At 38.2% G+C, this 27924-nt stretch overlaps 1 protein-coding gene across 2 annotated transcripts in view; it reads left to right on the plus strand.

Annotated features, from left to right (window-relative positions):
• Positions 1-27924, plus strand: part of LOC128698271 (cytokine receptor-like factor 3) — a 335991-nt gene that overhangs the window by 299627 nt on the left and 8440 nt on the right. For both annotated transcript variants that reach the window (XM_070098681.1, XM_070098680.1), the window contains exon 8: positions 9300-9411. In XM_070098681.1, the coding sequence (XP_069954782.1) occupies positions 9300-9411 (112 nt within the window). The remainder of the gene's footprint in view (positions 1-9299; positions 9412-27924) is intronic.

The raw sequence follows: 27924 nt of genomic DNA on the forward strand, positions 1-27924 counted from the left end.
ATTTGACAGTTAAAATAGGAGAGGAGAGTTATTAAATGAAGAGTTAGAGGTATCGGGAAGATGGAGGGAATATTTTGAGAAGTTGTTAAATGTTGATGAAGATAGGGAAGCTGTGATTTCGTGTATAGGGCAAGGAGGAATAACATCTTGTAGGAGTGGGGAAGAGCCAGTTGTGAGTGTGGGGGAAGTTCGTGAGGCATTGGGTAGAATGAAAGGGGGGTAAGGCAGCTGGGATTGATGGGATAAAGATAGAAATGTTAAAAGCAGGTGGGGATATAGTTTTGGAATGGTTGGTGCTATTATTTAATAAATGTATGAAAGAGGGTAAGGTACCTAGGGATTGGCAGACAGCATGCATAGTTCCTTTGTATAAAGGCAAAGGGGATAAAAGCGAGTGCAAAAATTATAGGGGAATAAGTCTGTTGAGTATACCTGGTAAAGTGTATGGTAGAATTATTATTGAAAGAATTAAGAGTAAGACAGAGAATAGGGTAGCAGATGAACAAGGAGGCTTTAGGAACGGTAGGGGGTGTGTGGACCAGGTGTTTACAGTGAAACGTGTAAGTGAACAGTATTTAGATAAGGCTAAAGAGGTTTTTGTGGCATTTATGGATTTAGAAAAGGCATATAAAAGGGTGGATAGGGGGGCAATGTGGCAGATGTTGCAGGTGTATGGTATAGGAGGTAGGTTATTGAAAGCAGTGAAGAGTTTTTGCGTGGATAGTGAGGCTCAGGTTAGAGTATGTAGGAGAGAGGGTGATTATTTCCCAGTAAAAGTAGGCCTTAGACAAGGGTGTGTGATGTCACCGTGGTTGTTCAATATATTTATAGATGGCGTTGTAAGGGAAGTGAATGCTAGGGTCTTGGCAAGAGGTGTGGAGTTAAAAGATAAAGAATCAAACACAAAGTGGGAGTTGTCACAGTTGCTCTTTGCTGATGACACAGTGCTTTTGGGAGATTCTGAAGAGAAGTTGCAGAGGTTGGTGGATGAATTTGGTAGGGTATGTAAAAGAAGAAAATTAAAAGTGAATATAGAAAAGAGTAAGGTTATGAGGACGAAAAGATTAGGTGACGAGGGACTGGATATCAGATTGGAGGGAGAGAGTATGGAGGAGGTGAATGTATTCAGATAATTAGGAGTGGACGTGTCAGCAGATGGGTCTATGAAGGATGAGGTGAATCACAGAATTGATGAGGGTAAAAGGGTGAGTGGTGCACTTAGGAGCCTGTGGAGGCAAAGAACTTTGTCCGTGGAAACAAAAAGGGGAATGTATGAGGGTATAGTTGTACCAAGACTCTTGTATGGGTGTGAAGCATGGGTGATGAATGTTGCAACGAGGAGAAGGCCGAAGGCAGTGGAGATGTCATGTCTGAGGACAATGTGTGGTGTGAATATAATTTAAAACCAAGACAACAGTGCATTAGTGTTGCAGTGAAGCTAACAGAATCCTTGGCTTCATATCAAGAAGCATAAATAATAGGAGTCCTCAGGTTGTTCTTCAACTCTATATATATCCTTGGTTAGGCCTCGTTTAGATTATGCTGCGTAGTTTTGGTCACCATATTACAGAATGGATATAAATGTTCTGGTAAATGTACAAAGGAGGATGACAAAGTTGATCCCATATATCAGAAGCCTTCCATAGGAGGATAGACCGAGGGCCCAGAATCTGCACTTTCTAGAAAGGTGTAGAATTATGGGGAATATGATTGAGGTGTATAAATAGAAGACAGAAATAAATAAGGGGGATGTAAATAGCGTGCTGAAAATATCTAGCCTAGACAAGACTCGCAGCAGTGGTTTTTAAGCTGGAAAAATTCAGATTCAGGAAGGATATAGGAAAGCACTGGTTTGGTAATAGAATTGCGGTTGAGTGGGACAAACTCCTGAGTACGGTTATAGATGCTGCTAAAACGTTGTGTAGTTATAACCCTTTCAGGGTCGACAGGCCCTCTCAGAGACTTGTTCTCAGGGTCGCCCAAATTTAAAAAGAAAAGAAAAAAATTTCTTATGAAAAGATAGAGAATCTTTTCCCGACCACAATGACACCGAAAGTATGAAATTTGATGGAAAACTTAGGGAATTATGCTCTCGCGAAGTTAGCGATCTCGACGATATTTATGCATCAGTGATTTTGCCCAATTTGAGCCCTATTTTCGGCCAATTCCAGTGTACTTGTCGACAAAAATCATAACTATTTTGCTAGAACTCCATTTTTTCTATCGAATGAGTACAAGAAACCACCCATTTACCAATTTCAACTATCCAATACAGTGGTCAAAATTTAGCAATTTTGCCAGTTTCACACAAATTTCAAAAGATGACAATTTCCGAATTGGGTCCAGAATAAACAAGGAAGACATTCCTGGCACTAAAATAACATTTCCTCTGTTCATTAGTCACGTCCCCATGCCCCTCTTACATTCTTTTGCTTTCCACTTTGAATTTTTATTCTCACAAAAAAATAGAAGATTTACTGTTATGCAGACTACTGCATTGGTGTAGAAATGGTATAAATATTATCAGCGCACTTGTGAAAGAATATTAGACTCGCCAGTTGACATGTATTGTACGCATAGCATGATTTGATTACCTTTGAACTTAGATAAAAATCGAACATTTCTGCTACTTTGAGTGCAATTTCAAGGTAGTTTTTTTTGTAAAACCAGTCAAAATCATCTCAATTTCTGTAATATGTCTTCCATTCTATAAAATGAAACCAAGAAAACTAGAATACAACAATAAATACCATACAAAAATACAGTGCAAAGTCGCTGTTTTAATCCAAAAACACTGTCAAAGTTTTTTTCTCATTACGCACTGTGTGCTGCAGGATTTTTTTTATACCACGCACACTGACCACATAGACCCATTCTTTCATATGTAGGCCTACCAGCTTTCTCTCACTAGATTTGAGGGCACTAGAATTTAGGCGTACTAGTACATTAAAAACCCTGGTGAGCAAGCCGTACTAGTACGGCCGAAACCCTGAAAGGGCTGAGAATAGGTTAGATAAATACATGAGTGGGCGTGGGTGGGTGTGAGTTGGACCTGATAAGCTTGTGCTACTAGGTCACTTGCTATGTTCCTTCCTTAAGTGAATGTGACCTGACCTGACTAGGTTGGGTGCATTGGCTTAAGCCGGTAGGAGACCTGGACCTGCCTCACATGGGCCAGTAGGCCTGCTGCAGTGTTCCTTCTTTCTTATGTTCTTATAATGCAGAGAATTCGTAGTTTGGAAATTAGGAGACTATTATCCAGAGGGCTGATTAGGGGTTGTTGAGGTGGTTCGGACATGTAGAGAAACTGGAACAAAACAGAATGACTTTGAGAATGTATAAATCTGTAGTGGAGGGAAGGCAGGGTAGGGGTCGGCATCAGCCTAGGAAGGGTTGGAGGGAGGGGGTAAAGGAGGTTTTGTGTGCGAGGGGCTTGGACTTCCAGCAAGCGTGCATGAGCGTATTTGATAAGAGCGAATGGAAACAAATGGTTTTTAATATTTGACGTGCTGTTGGAGTGTGTGCAAAGTAACATTTATGAAGGGATTCAGGGAAACCGGCAGGCTGGACTTGAGTCCTGGAGATGGGAAGTACAGTGTCTAAACTCTGAAGGAGGAGTGTTAATGTTGCAGTTTTATAACTGTAGTGTAAAGCACCCCTCTGGCAAGACAGTGATGGAGTGAATGATGATGAAGGTTTTTCTTTTTTGGGCCACCCTGCCTTGGTGGGAATCGGCCGATGTGTTAATAATAAAAATATTATTATTATTAATTTAGGGACCTGGAGTACAGATCTAATTCCCTAGCTCAAGAGCCCCTCACCACACTACTACTACTGCTATTACTATTATTGCTGCTGCTGCTGAAGATGATAATGATTTTTATTATATTCATACATTATACAGTGGACCCTCGCCTAACGATGGCATCGCATAACGTTAAATCCGCCTAGCTATACATTTTAACGCAAAAATTTTGGGTCGACTAGCGCTAAAAAACTCGCTCAATGCGATTCGTCTGAGACGCGTCCATGTGCGGCCTGAGCCAGCCTCACTTGTTCCGTGGGTGGCAGTGTTTACAAGCCAGCCTCTGCGGTCACATCCAAGCATACAATCGGAACATTTCGTATTATCACAGCGTTTTTAGTGATTTCACCTGCAAAATAAGTGACCATGGGCCCCAAGAAAGCTTCTAATGCCAGCCCTACAGGAATAAGGGTGAGAATTACTATGGATATTAAGAAAGAGATCATTGCTAAGTATGAAAGTGGAGTGCGTGTCTCCGAGCTGGCCAGGTTGTATAGTAAACTCCAATCAACCATCGCTACTATTGTGGCCAAGAAAACGGCAATCAAGGAAGCTGTTCTTGCCAAAGGTGCAACTTTTGTTTTCGAAACAGAGATCGCAAGTGATAGAAGATGTTGAGAGACTGTTATTGGTGTGGATAAACGAAAAACAGATAGCAGGAGATAGCATCTCTCAAGCGATCATATGTGAAAAGGCTAGGAAGTTGCATGAGGATTTAATTAGAAAAATGCCTGCAACTAGTGGTGATGTGAGTGAATTTAAGGCCAGCAAAGGTTGGTTTGAGAGATTTAAGAATCGTAGTGGCATAGTGTGATAAGGCATGGTGAGGCTGCCAGTTCAGACCACAAAGCAGCTGAAAAATATGTGCATGAATTCAAGGAGTACATAGACAGTGAAGGACTGAAACCTGAACAAGTATTTAATTGTGACAAAACAGGCCTGTTTTGGAAGAAAATGCCAAGCAGGACCTACATTGCTCAGGAGGAAAAGGCACTCCCAGGACATAAGCCTATGAAAGACAGGCTTACTCTGTTGATGTGTGCCAATGCTAGTGGTGATTCCAAAGTGAAGCCTTTATTGGTGTATCACTCTGAAACTCCCAGAGCGTTCAGGCAAAAGAATATCCTCAAAGCTAATTTGTGTGTGCTGTGGAGGGCAAACAGTAAGGCATGGGTCACTAGGGACTTTTTCTATGACTGGTTACACCATGCATTTGCCCTCGATGTGAAAAATTACCTAATTGAAAACAAATTAGACCTTGAGTGCCTCCTGGTATTAGACAATGCTCCTGGTCATCCTTCAGACGTGGTAGAGCGACTTTCTGCAGACATGAGCTTCATTAACATCAAGTTTTTGCCTCCTAATACCACTCCTCTCCTGCAGCCCATGGACCAGCAGGTCATTGCAAACTTCAAAAAACTGTACACAAAAGCTCTGTTTGAAAGGTGCTTTGTAGTGACCTCAGAAACTTAATCGACTCTAAGAGAGTTTTGGAGAGAGCACTTTAATATCCTCAATTGTGTAAACCTTATAGGTAAGGCTTGAGAGGGAGTGACTAAGAGGACCTTGAACTCTGCTTGGAAGAAACTGTGGCCAGAATGTGTAGACCAAAGGGATTTTGAAGGATTTGAGGCTAGCCCTGAGAAGCGTATGCCAGTTGAGGAATCAGTTGTGGCATGGGGGAAGTCCTTGGGATTGGAGATTAGTGGGGAGGATGTGGAAGAGTTGGTGGAGGACAATGAAGAACTAACCACTGATGAGCTGCTAGATCATCTTCAACAGCAAGAGGCCACATCTGAGGAAACTGCTTCGGAGGAGGGGAGAGAGAAATTGAAGAAGTTGCCTACTTCAAAGATTAAGGAAATGTGTGCAAAGTGGCTTGAAGTGCAAAACTTTATGGATGAAAATCACGCTCACACAGCTATTGCAAGCCGTGCTGGTGACTATTACACTGACAACGTTGTGAAACACTTTAGGAAAGTCATAAAGGAATGAGAGGTACAGGCCTCTATGGACAGATATGTTGTGCAACAGAAGTCCAGTGACTCTGAAGCTGGTCCTAGTGGCATTAAAAGAAGGGAAGTAACCCCGGAAAAGGACTTGCTACCTCAAGTCGTAATGGAAGGGGATTCCCCTTCTAAACACTAAGACCATCCACACACTCCCCTCCTCCCATCCCATCATTATCACCAGATCTTCAATAAAGGTAAGTGTCATGTAACTGTGCATGTCTTCATCAGTTTGTGTGTATTAAAAATTAATATTTCATGTGGTAAAAAAAATTTTTTTTCATACTTTTGGGTGTCTTCCACAGATTAATTTTATTTCAATTATTTCTTATGGGGAAAATTGATTCGCCTAACGATAATTTTGCCTAAAGTTGAGCTCTCAGGAACGGATTAAAAGCGTTAGGTGAGGGTCCACTGTAATAGTATTAATAATAGTAAGGAGAAACTTCAAAAGGCTTCTAGTAGTTGGTGCCACCATCAACAAAACATTGGAAACCACTATTAATACACTTTTCACCTGTTTTGACTTAAGTAGTCTTAAATAGGCATTTCTGCCCGAAATGCCTCAGCATGATAGTGGCTTTCTTTGCTCCAGTCATATTATGATATGTAAACACACATTGTAACCTTTGCAAAGAAATATATACAGGAAGGCCCCACTTATACGGCTGGTTAGGTTCCAGGCTACCGCCGTAAAGCGGAAACCGCCGTAAAGTGGAACACCCTTTTTTTCCACTTACAAATGCATACAAATACTAGATAACAAGTTTACACTAACATATATTAAGTTAGCAATAGAACCAGGCATCAAAAAACAATAAAAAGTACAATACACACATAGTGCACTCATTATTTACCTTAAAATATTTATAGTCTTAATCTAGGGTGAGACAAGTAGTATTTATTGTAAGAAATCAAGTGTGGTATGTATGGTAGTCAGCCAGGCTACCATACCAGGCCACCCCACCCACACATACAATTCTATGATATTTAAGCATCCCAGAGCGATAAAATGTATATACAGTTCACTCATTACTTACCTTAAAATATTTGTAGTCTTAATGTAGGGTCAGGAGTAAGTAAATGAGATAAAACGAATAAATGAGAGAGAGGAAGAATGAGTGCATGAGAGAGTACAGGCGCAGAGTTATGTAAACAAACCAGGCGAAGGTAAGTTTTGTAAACGAAGTGTACATGTCTGGTTTGTGTACAAGTTACATTGTGTACAGGTTGTCTCTACATTGATACGGTAGAATAAATAAAGAAGAACACTCCCATTCTCATGTAACATCATTTTGAGAAGAAATGATGCTCTGAGTGAAGGCAATGGAAATAAGTCACTCTGACTTTTTTGGGTTATCCTAGGTTCTCTACACTTATGTTGTTATGTATGATAATCTATGTAACTGTATTTGTGTATACCTGAATAAACTTACTTACATACATACGAAAGGAATAATTTTCTACAGTTATCCCCAGTAACACATTTTCTCTTATGTTAGATTAGAGAAAATGTTATTCTTGGCATCACTTGTACAAGTTATCTGGCTACGACATCTCATATTTATGTTTATTTATTCTATTGTAGGGTGTATTTATCATCTTTTTGTGTTATGTATCGTGTTTATTATATAATTTTGAAAAAAATATCATGGATGGATTAATGAAAATGTGTATATTAACGTAATATACAACATTTAATAAGACTCGGTGATTATTATTATTATTATTATTAGCATTTCTAATATGGCGTCACTTGTGCAAGTCGTCTGCTACCACATCTCATATTTATGTTTATTTATTCTATTGTGGGGTGTATTTAACATCTTTTTATGTTATGTATCGTGTTTATTATATAATTTTGAAAAAATATCATAGATGGATTAATGAAAATGTGTATTTAACGTAATATACGACATTTAAATGAGACTCGATGATTATTATTATCATTACTAATATGACGTCTGGAGACATAAGACACTCTTGCTGATTTTAATGTGTACCTGCATGCCAGCACAGTATGTAAGTTTATTAAAGTACAGGTATACATAAGTATAATTATCAGAGTATATATAAAATATGAAATAACTTTTAAAAACATTTGAAATTTTGGAGTTTCCAGACAAAATGGAGAGACTTAGTGCTTACTGAGCTCACAAAGAATGTAAACAAACAAGGTGGGGCGCGGTGACCGTATTAGAAAGTCAGGTGGGGGGAGCCGTATTGCGAGTTTTGGTCATAATTTGAAATGACCGTATTAGCGGAACGCCGTAAAGTGAAACGCCATAAAGCGGGGCCTTCCTGTATTTTATTTATTTATTTTTATAAGGAACTTCCCTTGAAGGGGAAGTTCGCATCCTGAAATTTCGTTCATATCCTGAAGCAAAAAATGGACCGAACGACTGTTCGTATCCTGAAAAATTTGTATGGTGGGGTGTTCATAACACAAGGTTCCACTGTATTTGGAGTATCCACTGTCCACAACCCATTTGAAAAGTTATGGTCCTGTGGTCCTTGAAATCTGGGAGGCTGATAATGGAGCCCAGAATGTCTGGTCCCACCACCAGACGACGTTGGATTCATTTTTTAAACCTGCAACACTGTTGCCGATGGCGATATGATGGGGTGCGGATGGCGATATGACGGTACAGATGTGCATTTTGTCCTCACGTATCTGGAAACTCCATGTTTCCGAACCGGATTCGGCCTATATAGTTCGCATATGAGAGGTATCACGGTAATATATACAGAAGGGGTTACTAGCCCCTTGCTCCCGGCATTTTAGTCACCTCTTAGAACACACGTGGCTTACAGAGGAATTCTGTTCCACTTCCCCAAGGAGATAATAAAGAACTAGTAAGAAAATAAAGAAAATCCAGAGGGGTGTGTATATATATATGCTTGTACTACATGCAAGTGTAGTGTGACCTAAGTGTAAGTAGAAGTAGCAAGACGTACCTGAAATCTTGCATGTTTGAGACAGAAAAAAGACATCATGTAAAACAATTACCATCATGTAAAACAATTACAGGCTTCCGTTTCACACTCACTTGGCAGGACGGTAGTACTTCCATGGGTGGTTGCTATTACATTTATTTTATATAAAAAAATCATATCCACTGAGCCAGTTACTAGTATGCACAAATAACCTTGCCATAGATAATGTATGATAAGCTTGTCTTGGGGAGTTTTGAATGGCTAATCTGGAAACCACTTGTTTTCTGCAGTAATAAGAACAAACTAGGAGCAAAGGGCTAGTAACCTCTTCTCCTGTATATATTACCAAATTTAAAAAGAGAAACTTTCGTTTGTTTTTGGGCCACCCTGCCTGGGTGGGATACGGCCAGTGTGTTGAAAGAAAGAAGGACAAACTATTTTTTATGATTATTTATAATGTGTATTGTGCATTATACATTCTCATTGTGTGTATTTTAGTGATATACTGTATATATAAAGTATTTTAGTGAAAATAATATTACAACCAGGTGGTGTGTGGAGGTGTAGGTTGCAGTGATGAAGGTCTTGGTCTCTGCTGCCAGCCAGTCACAGGCCCAGAGCAGCTCCTCTTACCTGGTGCACTTTTCCTTAGTGCACAAGGTAAGTGTTTCTCTTCATGCTTCATCGGCTTCTCAACAAAAATTAAAAGTTTCTTGTTTATATTCTCACTGTTTCTTGTTTATATTCACACTGGTTGTCTCCCCCCTCCCCCCAAAAAAATAGTATACACATTCAGAGTCATTCATTCAATTGCTGTCTTGTTAGTTTGGGTGAACCTCTGAGCTGCAACATCCTTGCCCATCCTTTAACCCTTTCAGGGTCCAGAGGCCAAATTTCAAAGTGCGCACCAGGGTCCAAGAATTTAAAAAAAAAAAAATGTTATTTTTCTTATGAAATGTTAGAAAATCTTTTTCTGAAGGTAATAAAACAAAAAGTACGAAATTTGATGAAAAATTGACGAAATTATGCTCTTGCGAATTTTGATGTGTCAGCGATATTTACGAATCGGCAATTTTGCCGACTTTGACTCCCATTTTAGGCCAATCACATTATTCCAGTTGACCAAATTCTTAGCTATTTCACTAGTATTACTTCTATCGATTGAGCACAAGAAATCGCCAAGTCAACTGTTTCAACTACAAAATAAAGTGATCGGAAATTAGTAATTTGGCCAATTTAATGCAAAGTACAAAATATTTCAATTTCAAAATAGGGTCCAGAATAAACAATGTAGGTATTCCTGGCACTAAACTAACATTTCCTCTGTTCATTAGTTACATTTTGAGGCTTTACAAATGAATTCCATTTTGGTTTTTTATTCACAATGAATTTTTATTCAAACCAAAAAAAATAGAAGATTTACTGTTATGCAATATTGTAATAATTGTATAAATATCATCACCACATTTGTGAATGTATATTAGACCCACCAGCTGGTGTGTATTAGACGTGTTAGGTTGTTTGTTTACTCTTGAACTTTGGCAAAAATTTAACATTTCCACTACTTTGAGCTCAGTTTCAAGCCATTTCCAGTGCTAAAACCAATCATCTCTATTTCTGTAATGTCTTCCATTCTATCAAATGAGATAAAGAAATCGCAAATACAACTATAAAAAACATACGAAAAAACACTGCAAAGTCGCTGTTTAAATTGAAAATCACGGTCTCAGTTTTTTTCTCATTATACACTGTGTGCTGCAGGATTTGTTTTATGTGGTGCACACATACCACATAGATGTATTCTCTCATATCTAGGCCCAAATTTACCACTCACAGCTTATCAGAGTGAGCTGAGCTCATGGCGTAGATCTACGGTTTGGACCCTGAACGTAAAGCTGTAGATCTACGACATGGACCCTGAAAGGGTTAAGGTGCAGCCAATGTACTTTTCACCTTTGGGACTCATGGGGTCAGTTAACTGGTTTCCTAGAATCTCTTCATAAATATTACAGTGCTCAAACTCCAACAGTACATCAAATTATAAAAACCACCTGGCTCCCACTCTGATCTAATGTGATCAGACAAGCCTCTTGGATGTTAACTCTTTCAGGGTCATAACCCCTCCTCTCAAACTTGCTCTAAGGGTTGCAAAAAAAAGTATCACTTCTTATGAAGTGATAATCTTTTTCTGAAGGTAATGAAACCAAAAGTATGAAATCTGATGGAAAACTGAAGGAATTATACTCTGGTAAAGTTAGAAGTCTTGGCAATATTTACACATTGGCGATTCCACCCACTTTGCTTCCCTTTTTTGGCCAATTCTATTGTTTCAACCAAACTCATAGCTATTTTGCTAGTATTCCTTCTATTCTGTCAATTGAGTACAAGGAACTGCCCAATTTCACAGAAAATTAAAAAATTGACAATTTAAAAATAGGGTCCAGAATAAGAAGTGTACATATTCCAGGCACTAAAAAAATAAATGATTTCCTCTGTTCCTTAGTCACATCTGCAAGCCCCTCTTATATTATGCTTGCTTTCCATTTTGAGTTTTTTTTCACATAAAAAATAGATTTACTGTTATGCATTGCAATGATCGTATAAATATTGTCAGTGCACTCCTAAATGCATACTAGACTGGCCATTTGGACGTGTGTATTGGACACGTCATTTGTGTGCTCTGGAATATCGGCAAAAGTTGAACATTTCCACTACTTTGAGCTCTATTTCAAGCTACTTTCAGACCAGAAACCAATCAAAATCATGTCTGTTTGTGTAATACATCTTCCATTCTATCAATTGAGACCAAGAAACCAAGAATACAACCACAAAAACCATACAAAAATACTCTGCAAAATCAGTTTTAAGCCATAAACACATTTGCAGTTTTTTTCCTCATGCACTGTGTACTGCAGGATTTTTTCATAGGGTGCACACTTACAGTAACCCATTCTCTCATATCTAGGCCCAAATTTACTGCTCACAGCTTTTCTGAGTGAGCTAAGTTCATGGTGTAGTACTACAGGACCGACACTGGCTTCAAAGCCATAATATAACAGGACCAAAACGGAAAGGGTTAAAGTCCCTCAAAATCTTATTTATCTCCTCCTTCCAGCAATTCCTGGGACAAACCCTACTCTTTCTTCCTTCCACACTGGATTTATATAACTTCTTAGTCATCCTAATTTGTTCCATCCTCTGTAAATACCCAAACCACCTCAACAATCCCTCCTCAGCCCTCTGAATTATGCATTTAGTAACCCCACACTTCTTAATCTCACCACACATTGTGCTCAAATATGACATGTCTACTGCTACCACCCTCCTCTGCATACCCTTATACTGTTGGTACCACTATGCTCTGGTATATTACACTTCTTGCCTTTATTGATAATGTCTTCACGGATGCCTCAACACACCATTCAACTTTCTCTCTTTTCAGTTCTGTGGTTTACTTCAGCTTTCATAGACTCATCTGCTGACAAGTCCACTCCCAGATATCTAAATAATTTACTTCCTTCATTCTCCCTCCCTTCAATCTGATATTAAATCATTCATTACCTAGGTTTTTTTTTTTTTTTATTTTTTTTATTTTTACCATCTTACTCTTGCCTACGTTCACTTTAAATTTCTTTTTGAACATACCCTTCCAAATTCATAAGTTTGATTTTTGATGAAATCCCAGTTCTGTTTAATAGTCTTTGATTTTATTTTTTTTATTAGTTATCCTTATTTATTTCATTTATTTATTTTATGTCTTTGCAAACAGTACATTGAGATTTTGTATTTACAATAGTGGGTTGCAATGCAAAGAGAGCCTCTTTATGCCTAGGCATTATGGGCCAACTTAACATTATTGGCTTACAGACTACTTAACACTAAGGATTATATCATAGTTGTACAGTAATTATTTCATAGTTGAACAGTAGATTATTAATTATTTATTTATTTATTACCAATTTGAGCACACATACAGAGGTACAAAAAAATACAGATAAGAGCAGCATGCCAAAGCCACTTATACTATGCATAGCATTACGGGCTGGCTTAAAATTAACTTAAGATTAACTAAGCAATGATGAAATCAGTGATAAAACATTAATGTAAACAGATTACTATAAAGCACAAGTGAGTATTACAAAGACAGGTCATATGGTTGCATTCAGTCATATGAAGGATTCTGTTAGGTAGTGTATTTAAAAAATAATGAAGTTAGATTCGGTTTTAGGTTTAACATTTATGTGATATAATTGTGAGAAACATTTAAGATATACAGTTTATAAGGTTCAGTTATTCAGTATTTATTTGGTTTTGGGTGAGTAAGTGATCTTTGAGAAGAGACTTGAATTTATAAACAGGTAGTGTTTCTTTTATATTTACAGGTAATGAATTCCAGATTTTAGGGCCTTTTATGTGCATTGAGTTTTTGCATAGTGTGAGATGGACACGAGGAACATCAAAGAGTGATCTGTGCCTTGTGTTATGGTCATGTGTTCTGTTGAGGTTGGCAAGGAGATGTTTGAGGGGAGGGTTAATATCAGAGTTAAGTGTTCTATGTATGTAATAGGTGCAGTAATAAGTATGGATGTTTTGTATGGTGAGTAGGTTTAGTGTATTGAATATTGGTGGAGTGTGCTGCCTGTAGTGAGAATTTGTTATCATTCTAACTGCAGCCTTTTGTTGGGTAATTAGTGGTCTGAGATGGTTAATTGTTGTTGAGCCCCATGCACAAATTCCATAGGTGAGATAGGGGAAAATAAGAGAGTGATATAGGGCCAGGAGGGCTGACTGTGGAACATAGTACCGTATCTTCGATAGTATGCCTACAGTCTTGGAAATTTTCTTAGAAATTTGTTGTATATGTGTATGAAATTTGAGTCTATTATCAAGGTGGATTCCTAAGAATTTTCCCTCTGTTAGCTTTGTGATAGGTGATCCGTTTATCATTATGTTAAGAGGGACATCTGTAGCTCTGTTACCAAACTGAATGAAGTAGGTTTTGTCAATGTTTAGTGTAAGTTTGTTAGTCCTCATCCAGGTAGATATTTTCTGTAATTCGGTATTTACAGTATTGGCTAGTGTGACTGGGCTCGGGTGAGAGAAGACGTATGTAGTGTCATCTGCAAATAGTGTGGGTTTGAGTAATTGCGAAGCATTTGGAAGGTCATTTATGTATAGGAGAAAGAGAAGAGGGCCAAGGACACTTCCCTGTGGGACACCAACTGTAATTGGTTGCGCAGAAGAGTTTGCCCCATTTGCGTACACATATTGGCTTCTGTTGCTGAGGTATGACTTGAGGTAGTTGAGGGAGTGCCCTCTTATACCATAGTGTGACAATTTTACGTGGAGCAAGTCATGGTCAACTGTATCAAAAGCTTTACGTAAGTCAATGAAGATCCCCAGTGGGACTTCTTTTTTCTCTATTGCAGTGTATATATGTTCTAGCATGTGTATAATAGCATCATTAGTATTTTTATTAGGCCTGAATCCAAATTGGCAGGGGTTGAGTATGTTTTGGGAGATAAGGTAGGAGTAGATTCGTTTATGAATTAATTTTTCGAAGATTTTTGAGAGAGGGTGTAAGTTGGATATTGGCCTATAGTTATTCAACTCTGTTTGGTCTCCTCCTTTGTGGATCGGGGTGACCCTTGCTATTTTGAGTACTGTAGGGAAGGTGGAGGATTCAATGGATTTGTTAAAGAGTGTTGCAATGATTGGGGATAGCACTTGTGACACTTTTTTGTATATAAAGGGTGGTAAGGTACTTAAATCTCCTGCCTTGTTTTTTAGTGCATTGATAATAAGGGAGACTTCGTATGGGTTAGTCGGAGCTAGGAACAGTGTGTTCGGGTAGTTGCCGGTGAGGTAGTCATTTGGTGGGGTATCTGAGCTTGGGATTTTATTGGCAAGGTTTTGTCCTATAGTGGAGAAGAAATCATTGAGTCTGTTTGCTGTTTCTGTTGGTGGGAGTTGGGGTTCATCTGATTTTGCTAATTTTATTTCGCTATTTCGTGATATCTTTTTTGTTCCCAGAATTTCTGATAGGGTTTTCCAGGTCTATTTTATATCACCTCGTAAGTTGGATAATCTGTTCTCATAATACAATTTTTTTGCCCTTCTTATCAGGCTGGTTAGGATTGACGAGTAACGTTTTGTTTGGTCTCTGGTTATGTGACCCATTCTGTACTGTTTTTCATATTGGTGTTTTGTATTTATGGATTTGAGAATGCTGGGTGTTAGCCAGGGACTGTTCAGTCTCTTTGCTGTCATCTGTTTAGTTTTTTTAGGGCAGTGCTTGTTATAGAGGTATTGGGTCTTTTTTAGAAAATTATTAATACATTCGTCAATATCTGTATAGATTTCTAGCTCAGTGTGCCAATCAATGTTTGCTACTGATGTTGTGAAGTTATTAATGGCTGCCTCATTGTGAAGTCTGAAGGTGACTTTAGTAGTGTCTTGGGGTAGTTTACCAAGAGTTGTTATGAGGAAAGTAGGGTAGTGGTCTGTGGTATTATCTGTAATTATGCCTGATTTTAAAGGGAATATGGTGTTGGTCCAGATGTGGTCAAGTAGGGAAACACTAGTCTCTGTAACTCTTGTAGGTTTTGTTACTGTTGGTATTAACATAGTTACTCATTGTGTTTGTGAATTCAGTAACGTGTGGGTCCTGGTCTTGCAGGAGATTTATATTGAAGTCACCTGAGAGTAGTACGTGATCTTTGTTCATGCGTGCATCAGTTATCATACTTCCTAGATTTTGACTAAATTGGCTAATGTTTGACTGTGGAACTCTGTAGATGTTTATCAATGTGAGAGGTTTTTGTAGGTATTTGGATTTGAATTTAGCTATTATATATTCCCCATGTTCATCCCTTGTGTAAGTATTAGTGATACATTCTAGATGGTCTGAGTAGTATATGGCTGTGCCACCCCCTTGTTGGTCTGGCCTACAGTTGTGTATGGCTGTGTAACCAGGAATGGCATAGACATCTGTACTATCAGGCTTTAGCCAGGTTTCAGTTAGTGTAATGATGGACATATTGGCATGTAAGGAATTTAGTAATGCTATGAGGTCATCGTAATGCTTGCTTAAGTTACTTTGCTCACACTCCAACAGCACGTCAAGTATTAAAAACCATTTGTCTCCATTCACTCCTATCAAACACGCTCACGCATGCCTGCTGGAAGTCCAAGCCCCTCGCACACAAAACCTCCTTTACCCCCTCCCTCCAACCCTTCCTAGGCCGACCCCTACCCCGCCTTCCTTCCACTACAGACTGATACACTCTTGAAGTCATTCTGTTTCGCTCCATTCTCTCTACATGTCCGAACCACCTCAACAACCCTTCCTCAGCCCTCTGGACAACAGTTTTGGTAATCCCGCACCTCCTCCTAACTTCCAAACTACGAATTCTCTGCATTATATTCACACCACACATTGCCCTCAGACACGACATCTCCACTGCCTCCAGCCTTCTCCTCGCTGCAACATTCATCACCCACGCTTCACACCCATATAAGAGCGTTGGTAAAACTATACTCTCATACATTCCCCTCTTTGCCTCCAAGGACAAAGTTCTTTGTCTCCACAGACTCCTAAGTGCACCACTCACTCTTTTTCCCTCATCAATTCTATGATTCACCTCATCTTTCATAGACCCATCCGCTGACACGTCCACTCCCAAATATCTGAATACGTTCACCTCCTCCATACTCTCTCCCTCCAATCTGATATTCAATCTTTCATCACCTAATCTTTTTGTTATCCTCATAACCTTACTCTTTCCTGTATTCACCTTTAATTTTCTTCTTTTGCACACCCTACCAAATTCATCCACCAATCTCTGCAACTTCTCTTCAGAATCTCCCAAGAGCACAGTGTCATCAGCAAAGAGCAGCTGTGACAACTCCCACTTTGTGTGTGATTCTTTATCTTTTAACTCCACGCCTCTTGCCAAGACCCTCGCATTTACTTCTCTTACAACCCCATCTATAAATATATTAAACAACCACGGTGACATCACACATCCTTGTCTAAGGCCTACTTTTACTGGGAAATAATTTCCCTCTTTCCTACATACTCTAACTTGAGCCTCACTATCCTCGTAAAAACTCTTCACTGCTTTCAGTAACCTACCTCCTACACCATACACTTGCAACATCTGCCACATTGCCCCCCTATCCACCCTGTCATACGCCTTTTCCAAATCCATAAATGCCACAAAGACCTCTTTAGCCTTATCTAAATACTGTTCACTTATATGTTTCACTGTAAACACCTGGTCCACACACCCCCTACCTTTCCTAAAGCCTCCTTGTTCATCTGCTATCCTATTCTCCGTCTTACTCTTAATTCTTTCAATTATAACTCTACCATACACTTTACCAGGTACACTCAACAGACTTATCCCCCTATAATTTTTGCACTCTCTTTTGTCCCCTTTGCCTTTATACCAAGGAACTATGCATGCTCTCTGCCAATCCCTAGGTACCTTACCCTCTTCCATACATTTATTAAATAATTGCACCAACCACTCCAAAACTATATCCCCACCTGCTTTTAACATTTCTATCTTTATCCCATCAATCCCGGCTGCCTTACCCCCTTTCATTTTACCTACTGCCTCACGAACTTCCCCCACACTCACAACTGGCTCTTCCTCACTCCTACAAGATGTTATTCCTCCTTGCCCTATACACGAAATCACAGCTTCCCTATCTTCATCAACATTTAACAATTCCTCAAAATATTCCCTCCATCTTCCCAATACCTCTAACTCTCCATTTAATAACTCTCCTCTCCTATTTTTAACTGACAAATCCATTTGTTCTCTAGGCTTTCTTAACTTGTTAATCTCACTCCAAAACTTTTTCTTATTTTCAACAAAATTTGTTGATAACATCTCACCCACTCTCTCATTTGCTCTCTTTTTACATTGCTTCACCACTCTCTTAACTTCTCTCTTTTTCTCCATATACTCTTCCCTCCTTGCATCACTTCTACTTTGTAAAAACTTCTCATATGCTAACTTTTTCTCCCTTACTACTCTCTTTACATCATCATTCCACCAATCGCTCCTCTTCCCTCCTGCACCCACTTTCCTGTAACCACAAACTTCTGCTGAACACTCTAACACTACATTTTTAAACCTACCCCATACCTCTTCGACCCCATTGCCTATGCTCTCATTAGCCCATCTATCCTCCAATATCTGTTTATATCTTACCCTAACTGCCTCCTCTTTTAGTTTATAAACCTTCACCTCTCTCTTCCCTGATGCTTCTATTCTCCTTGTATCCCATCTACCTTTTACTCTCAGTGTAGCTACAACTAGAAAGTGATCTGATATATCTGTGGCCCCTCTATAAACATGTACATCCTGAAGTCTACTCAACAGTCTTTTATCTACCAATACATAATCCAACAAACTACTGTCATAGGATAGTTATATAAAGCTAAAATAAAGGAGAAAATATATAAGGGACTAAAATTAAGTAATGGTAAGCAAAGTTAAATGGACAGATGGTAGGAATTATAATATAAACTTATAATATAAAAATACAATTTGAAATGGTACTTGCAATTGCACTAGAGTCTGGTATAGGTTGTTGACAAGATCAAGATTATAACTAGATTTAAATTGACAAAATAAAATTCACAATTAAAGTACCAAAAGAATAATAGTAAAAAAATCACAATGGTAATGTCTTGGTTATAATATGATAGTAAGATGGTAGACAGGTACCCAGGTACACAGGTACAAAGGATAATATAAAGGTTGGGGTTGAATATAAAAACTTGAAAATTTGGCAACAAAATGTTATGGGAAGTATAAAATAATGTTTAATGTACAAAAGTAAAATTGACTGGTAGTAAATATGGTGTTTAATAAAATTTTAGTAAGTAATAATGATTACAAAAAAGTGAAAAAGTAATGTTTATTTCATTCAATATTGCACTGGTAGTTATACTTGAGGTTATATGGCAGTACAAGGTAATTAAGAGTAATCTAGGATAGTAAATGTGGTATTAAAACAGGTAAAGGTAATTAGACAAGTAATGGTTATTAAATGTCAAAAATGTTAAGAGTAAATTGAAATTTTAGTAAAAATGATATTTATTAATTTTAGTAAGTAATATCAATTGATAGTATTTAAAAAAATAAGATGATGTAATATCAATTGATAGTATTTAAAAACATAAGAGGTAGTAATATGGACAGAGAAAGTATCAATTCAGCTAATGTTCAAGCGAACAATAGTAAATAAGAAAATCACATAAGGTGATTTATGCTTACTAGTAAAATCACAAAATGAGGTAGTTGATTATTTAATTACTAAGAGATTGTACAATGAAATTTGAACAATAATGGAGCAAAACATACACTACACTACGTAGGCTTTTAAGTTGGACATTGTTTAGTTATTCTCTGTAAGATTAGTATCCCTGAGAAATCGTGATAGATCATTCTCGTTCGTGATTGTGTACAGTTGACCTACATTTGTTTTCCTAACTAGAATTTTCCCATCCCGTGTGAAGCATTGGTGTATTGTGTCATTATTCTCTCGCTTAAGTTTTCTGACTCTATACAGGAGGTTCTGACATTTTTTGGTAAGACACTCGTTTATGTATACCTCTTTCTTTACTTTAATAGATGCAATAATTAAGTCTTTTTTCCTGTCATGTGAGTGGAATCTAAGCATAACACTTTTTCTACCATGGGATCCTAGTAACCTGGCTTCTTTTATTTCAGACTCTGGTACAATAACACTTGTTTGGTCCTTTATGATCTGCAGAGTAATTTCTTTACTGTTTGTTTGGTTCATATCACTGGGAAAAAGTGGACTGTTAACTATTACTGCGTCCGATAGTTTATCTTGCTCAGTTTTATCTTCTTGGAGAGCAAAGTAGTCACTGAACTGGTTATCTAAGTTGTTCTTCCATTCTTTTACTGCTTCTTCAACCTTTGTATTAAGAGATATTATTTGTTGGGTATGGCTATCTATGACTGTTTGGATGGTCTTGTCACAGTTAGTCATTCCAGGTGTTGATAACTTTTGTTCAAGACTGAGGATTTTGTTTTCGAGTTGTCATCCTGGTGTCTTGTTTTGTTAGCGTCTCTCGAAGATTCATATTTTCAATAACTAAGTTGGAGATGCATGACTTTAGGGTATCTGGATCGTTGGTCATACCTGAGAGACTACTTGGTAGGTTGAATCCGGGGAAGAGAGGGGAGGATGGGCTGGTGGCAGCCATGTTTGTTGTTATTGTTGTGGTGTCGCCTTGAGTTGTGGTGAGTGGGGTGGTTGCTGGGCCGGCGTCCTCCTGACTACACTTGTTGAATAGTTGATTTTTCGGTGTTTTCTTGCTGGCCTTGGTGCTGTTTCCTCTTAGATTGCGCCTCATAATACTACAGGAATTGTTGTTGTTAAGAAGAAGTTGTAGTATACAAAGCTTAGGGTTACGTTGTTCGGCTGGCAGCGGGGTGTTGCTTTCGGTTTGTGGGCAGTCTTCCTTTGATCTCTCTTATTTTCGATTTGTAGGTTTCACTGTTGGTAATCTTTGGTCATTCTGGGTGCTACGTTGGGTAGTGCAGTTTTGCTTGTAACTAGGTGAATTAAATTTGTATAAGACAAAGGATATATTCATATAGTCTAAAATGCTTTTTGTGAAAACAGTTCAATTATATTCCTGTCAACAACGGATAAAAGGTTCAAAGTGATCGTTGAAATTATGATGTGGGAGTACATAGGTGAGCGTTTAGTCTAGGGTGATTAAGTGGCTTTTGAGAAGTCTTAAACTGATTTTCAGACTGGGTTACTTCAATATCTTCTGGTAATGAATTCCATATTTTAGGGCCCTTTATGTGCATAGTTTTTACACAGTGTGATATGGACATGAGGTATATCAAAAAGAGATCTGTGTCTTGTGTTGTGGTCATGTGTCCTGTTTAAGTTGCTGAGGAGAAGTTTGAGTGGAGGGTTTATATTTGCGTGTATTGTTCTGTGTATGTAGTAGGCACATGAATAAGTATGGATGTTCTTAATGGTGAGCAGATTCAAACTTTTGAAAATTGGTGGAGTATGCTGGCAGGAGTGGGAATTCGTTATCATTCTTACTGCTGCCTTTTGCTGGGTTATGAGGGGTTTTAGGTGATTGGATGTTGTTGATCCCCATGCACAAATTCCATATGTAAGATAAGGGTATATGAGTGTATGGTACAGTGCCAGGAGGGCTGATTGTGGAATGTAGTACCTTATCTTTGATAGTATGCCTACAGTCTTGGAGATTTTCTTGGCGATTTGTTGTATGTGTGTCCGGAACTTAAGGCTACTGTCAAGGTGGATACCTAGGAATTTTCCCTCTGAGTCTTGTGACTGATGATCCATTTAGCGTTATGTTAATCGGATCATTTGCAGCTTTGTTTCCAAACTGAATGAAATAGGCTTTATCAGTATTCAGGGTAAGTTTATTAGTCATCATCCAGGCAGATATTTTCTGCAGTTTGGCATTGACTGTGTTTGCTAGTATGACTGTGTTTGGGTGGGAAAAGACATACGTAGTGTCATCTGCAAATAATATGGGTTTGAGTAGCCGTGATGCATTCGGTAGATCATTGATGTAGATGAGAAAGAGGAGTGGTCCAAAGACGCTTCCTCATGGGACTCCTACTGTGATTGGTTGGGTGGAAGAGTTTGCATCATTTGCATACACATATTGAGTTCTGTTACTAAGGTATGATTTTAGGTAGTTGAGGGAGCGGCCTCTGATACCATAGTGCATTAATTTGGAGTACAGTAGTTTATGGTTGACTGTATTGAAAGCTTTACGTAAATCAGTGAAAATTCCAAGCGGGACTTCTTTCTTTTCGAGTGTGGTATATATTAGTTCTAGCATGTGTATGATAGCATCATTCGTGCTTTTATTATTCCTGAATCCAAACTGACAAGGGTTTAATATGTTGTGTGAGACGAGGTAGGAATAGATCCATCTATGAATTAATTTTTCAAAGATTTTAGAGAGCAGTGGTAAGTTAAATATTGGTCTATAGTTATTGAAGTCAGCTTGGTCACCTCCTTTGTGGATCGGAGTGACCCTCGCTATTTTGAGGATTGTTGGGAAGGTAACCGATTCAATGGATTTGTTAAAGAGCGTTGCAATAATTGGTGACAATACTTGAGAAGCTTTTTTGTATATAAAAGCAGGCAAGCTGTTTATGTCTCCTGCCTTATTTTTAAGGGTGTTTATGATGAGTGTAACTTCTATGGGGTTGGCTGGAGCTAGGAATAGCGTATTTGGGTAGGTACCTATGAGGTAGTCTGATGGACGGGTGTTTACGCTTGGTATTTTGTTCCCTAGATTTTTACCTATGGTGGAGAAGAAAACATTGAGTCTGTTTGCTGTTTCAGTAGGTGTGAGTAGGGGTTCATCGGATTTTGTTAGTTTGATTGTTTTGTTTTTGGATAACTTTTTATTTCCAAGAATTTCAGATAGTTTTTCAGGTTTTTTCCATATATCACCTTTGATGTTGTGTAGTCTATTTTCATAATACAATTTTTTAGATCTTCTTATCAGGCTGGTAAGTGCTGATGAGTAACGTTTACTGTTCTCTAGTTATTTGACCCATTCTATTCTGTTTTTCATATTTGTGCTTTGTGTTAATGGATCTGAGGATGCTTGGTGTTAGCCAGGAATTATTCAGTCTCTTTGCTGTGATCTGTTTAGTTTTTTGGGGGCAATGTTTGTTATAGAGGCTTTGGGCTTTTTTTTAGAAAATTATTTGTGCATTCATTCATTCATATCTGTATATGTTTCGAGCTCATTTTGCCAATCGATGTTATTCATAGCTGCTATAAAGTTAACTGCTGTCTCATTATGTAGTCTGAAGGTTACTTTAATGTCTTGTGGCAGTTTGCCCAGATTAGTAATGAGAAAGGTTGGGTAGTGGTCTGTAGTGTTGTCTGTGATTATGCCTGATTTTAAAGGGAATATGGTGTTTGTCCAGATGTGGTCTATTAACCCTTTGAGGGTTTTCGTCGTACTAGTACGTCTTACGCGTAGGGGTTTTCGACGTACTAGTACTCATAAATTCTAGCGGCCTCAAATCTAGTGGGAGAAAGCTGGTAGGCCTTCATATGAAAGAATGGGTCTGTGTAGTCAGTGTGCACAGTCTAAAAAAAATCCTGCAGCACACAGTGCATAATGAGAAAAAAAAAACTTTGACCATTTTTTTTTAATAAATCAGCGACTTTGCAGTGTATTTTCGTATGGAATTTATTGTTGTATTCTAGTTTTCTTGGTCTCATTTTATAGAATGGAAGACATATTACAGTAATTGAGATGATTTTGACTGATTTTACAAAGAAAGGTGCCTTGAAATTGAGCTCAAAGTAGCAGAAATGTTCGATTTTTACCAAACTTCAAAAGTAAACAAATCGTGCCAAGCGTGCAATACACGTCAACTGGTGAGTCTAATATTCTTTCACAAGTGCACCAATAATATTTATACCATTTTTTACACTAATGCAGTAGTCTGCATAACAGTAAATCTTATATTTTTTGTGAAAATAAAAATTCAAAGTGGAAAGCAAAAGAATATAAGAGGGGCCTTGAGACGTGACTAATGACTAGAGGAAATGTCATTTTAGTGCCAGGAATGTCTTTCTTGTTTATTCTGGACCCTATTCGGAAATTGGCATCTTTTGAAATTTGTGTGAAATTGGCAAAATTGCTAAATTCTGACCACTGTACTGGATAGTTGAATTTCATAAATGAGTGGTTTCTTGCACCCATTCGATAGAAAAAATGGAGTTCTAGCGAAATATTCATGTTTTTTGTCGACTAGTACAGTGAAATTGGCCGAAAATGGGGCTCAAAGTGGGCAAAATCGCCGATGCGTAAACATCGCCGAGACCGCTAACTTTGCGAGAGCATAATTCCGTAAGTTTTCTATCAAATTTCAAACTTTTGGTGTCTTTATGATCGGGAAAAGATTCTCTATCTTTTCATAAGAGAAAATAATTTTTTTTTTTTTTAAATTTGGCCGACCCTGAGAACGAGTTTCGGAGAGGGCCTGTCGACCCTCAAAGGGTTAAGGAGATGCTTGTCTCGGTAATTCTTACTGTTAATATCACATGTATTTTATCTTAACACTGAATGGAAGTGAATGACATGTACCTCAATCCTTTGTTTCTGTGCTAAAATAATTGTAGATCATTTGTAAGCTAGAATATATTAAATTGTTTTACTATAAAGATGTACAGAATTTTGTCTGAGGACATTCTGATGGTACAGTAAAATTTGCTGTGTCTGTAAACAAATTACACGAAGTTCCCAGGTTTCAAACATCAGCACTTACACGAGGGGCATTTAGGGCACAGTTAAAATGCAACACCTGCTGATACACAGTAGGTACGTGTAAAGCATAGCTGTTCTTTGGACTACTTATTTTTATATAAACAACTTGTTCATAAGCTGAAACACCATAGATGCATCATGTTACTGTGTGGCAAAACTACCAGAAATGCAGCTCATTTGTAAGCTACAACACCAGAAATGAATAATAAAAATTCATCTTATTTGTAAATTGAAGTTCTTCTTTTTCTGGACTTATCAAGTATCCTTAACCCTTTCAGGGTCCATGCCGTAGATCTACGGCTTTATGTTCAGGGTCCAAACCGTAGATCTACTCCATGAGCTCAGCCAACTCTGATAAGCTGTGAGCAGTAAATTTGGGCCTAGATATGAGAGAATACATCTATGTGGTATGTGTGCACCACATAAAACAAATCCTGCAGCACACACTGCATAATGAGAGAAAAAAAAAAGACCATAATTTTTTATTAAAACAGCAACTTTGCAGCGTTTTTTTGTGATCTCATTTGATAGAATGGAAGATATATTACAGAAATAAATGTGATTTTGATTGGTTTTAGTACTGGAAATGGCTTGAAACTGAGCTCCAAGTAGCAGAAATGTTAAATTTTTGCCAATGTTCAAGAGTGAACAAATGACCTCACAAGTCTAATACATTCCAGCTGGTGGGTCTAATTTATATTCACGTGCTGATATTATTTATACAATTATTACAGTATTGCATAACAGTAAATCTTCTATTTTTTGGTTTGAATAAAAATTCATTATGTAAATAAAAAATCAAAATGGAATTCATTTGTAAAGCCCTGAAAATGTAACTAATGAACAGAGTAAATGTTAGTTTAGTGCCAGGAATGCTTGCATTGTTTATTCTGGACCCTATTTTGAAATTAGAATATTTTGAACTTTGCATTAAATTGGCCAAATTACCAATTTCCGGTCACTTTATTTTGTTGTTGATACAGTTGACTTGGCAATTTCTTGTGCTAAGTCGATAGAGTAGAAGTAATACTAGTGAAATAGCTAAGAATTTGGCTGACTGGAATACTGTAATTGGCCTAAAATGGGAGTCAAAGTCCGCAAAATCGCCGATGCATAAATATCACCGACATCAAAATTCGTGAGAGCATAATTTTGTCAATTTTCCATCAAATCTCATACTTTTTGTTTTATTACCTTCAGAAAAAGATTCTCTATGATTTCATAAGAAAAATTAACAAAATTATTTTTTGAAAATTCTTGGACCCTGGTGCACACTTTGAAATTTGGCCTCTGGACCCTGAAAGGGTTAAATTGTAATTTTCAGTCTTGCATAATTTATGCAAAATTGCAAGTTTTAAATAAACTTTCATGGAGATGCAGCCACCAAACAAGCAGGCAAACCAGAATAAATTTGAATTTACTCCTGTAGGTCATAATACCATGGCTTTAACAATTCATTATTATTCCACAAATTGGAGATAAATCTTTAGTTACCATTTTGGTCTGCATTGGTAAACAGACATAAACAACTCTAAAAACATATTTATTACAGTTTTGTTTCACTTCCCAAGAGCTTATAAAGTTTGCCAGGAGCTTCATCAAGCTTGCCAGGAGCCTTGTCAAGTTTGCCATGAGCTTCATCAAACTTTCCAGGAACTTTGTCATGCTTGATAAAGTTCCTGGTGAGTGAAGCATAGCCATAATAAATGTCTCATTTGTTGCTCTTGTGTATGTTTGCTTTAGAGACTGTTGATAATTTTATCTGTGATTATAAAGTCACAACTGGGAGGAATGTGAAGTATTCCAGAATTTAGAATATTATTACTTTTATTACTTCTCTTATTTCTCTCAGGTGTGACTTCATAATTGTAAAGAACAAACCTACTAAAGTAAATGAATTTGGAGGATTGACTGTGGAAGTACTTTGTTAAGACCCAGTTTGCCTGGTCATGCTTTGATCATAAAGTATTGTTTGTAAACCTTAGGACACATGAATATACTCCAAAATAAATCTGTATAACAAAATATACTTAATATTGGTATACAGTACAGGTCTCCCTCAACATTCGCGAGGGTTAGGGGATCAAGAGCCTTGCGAATGTTGAAAAATCGCGAATGTTTGGTGCCCCAATATACTGTAGGGAAATATAATACAATACTGCTTCCTTAACTTGTTGAACCATGAACAATCATAAAATACATGAAAACATCGTAAATTGTACTGAACACATACATTCTTCTTTCTTTCAACACACCGACCGTATCCCACCAAGGCGGGGTGGCCCAAAAGTTTTGAAAAACGAAAGTTTCTCCTTTTACATTTAATAATATATACAGGAGAAGAGGTTACTAACCCCTTGCTCCCGGCATTTTAGTCGCCTCCTACAACACGCATGGCTTTCAGAGGAAGAATTCTGTTCCACTTCCCCATGGAGGTAAGAGAAAATAAACAAGAACAAGAACTAGTAAGAAAACAGAAGAAAACCCAGAGGGGTGTGTATATACATGCTTGTACATGTATGTGAAGTGTGACCTAAGTGTAAGTAGAAGTAGCAAGACGTACCTGAAACCTTGCATGTTTATGAGACAGAAAAATGGACACCAGCAATCCTACCATCATGTAAAACAATTACAGGCTTTTGTTTTACACTCACTTGGCAGGACGGTAGTACCTCCCTGGGCGGTTGCTGTTTACCAACCTACTTCCTAGGTAAATACATGTTATGGTTCAATAACATGTATGTTATTAAATGCCACTGCCTCCACCACTGCCTCCAACACTGCCTCCACCAATGCCTCCACCACTGCGAGTCCCTACTACCCTCCCTCCGACTCCCGCAACTGGCAGCCAGCCCACCCACCAGTGTGGCGAGTGTTTTGTATGTTCATTATTTGCTATTAAACTACAGTATAAATAATGTAAACCCATTCATGACTGCATATTGGAATGGCTATTCGGACAGGTATTGGACGTTGACATCGTGTGTTTACTCTTGAACACAGCAAAGAATCTAACATTTCTGCTACTGCTAATAATAATAATAATAATAATAATAATAATAAATGCGATAGACTTGAAGAAGGAAATTGTACAAAAATACGAGGGAGTGTTTGACACATTGTCAGTGTGGCTTTGTTTATGCTGGAGTGAGCATTAGTCTCCCTGCTCTTCCAAACATTTCACAATAATTCATTGTGTTTGGTGCTTGTAGATTGAGTGCGACTGGAGTGGTAGAGGCAGTGGGTGAGGCAGCAGTTGAGGCTGCCTCAACCACTGCCTCACCCATTGCCTCACCCACTGCCTCACCCGCTGCCTCACCCGCTGCCTCACCCGCTGCCTCACCCGCTGCCTCACCCACTGCCTCAACCACTGCCTCAACCACTGCCTCAACCACTGCCTCACCCGCTGCCTCACCCGCTGCCTCACCCACTGCCTCAACCACTGCCTCAACCACTGCCTCAACCACTGCCTCAACCACTGCCTCACCCGCTGCCTCACCCACTGCCACGACCACTTCATCACCAACTGCCTCAACTGCTGCCTCAACTGCTTCCTCAACCACTGCCTCTACCACTCCAGTCACACTCAATCTACAAGCACCAAACACAGTGAATTATTGTGAAATGTTTGGAAGAGCACTGAGACTAATGCTCATTCCAGCATAAACAAAGCCACACTGACGATGTGTCAACCACTCCCTTGTATTTTTGTACAATTTCCTTCTTCAATTCTATCGTATTTATTATTATTATTGTTACTATTGTTATTATTAGCAGTAGCAGAAATGTTTGATTCTTTGCTGTGTTCAAGAGTA

This window comes from Cherax quadricarinatus, chromosome 63 (assembly GCF_038502225.1).
Source record: "Cherax quadricarinatus isolate ZL_2023a chromosome 63, ASM3850222v1, whole genome shotgun sequence".
In the NCBI taxonomy this organism is placed as follows: Eukaryota; Metazoa; Arthropoda; class Malacostraca; order Decapoda; family Parastacidae; genus Cherax; species Cherax quadricarinatus.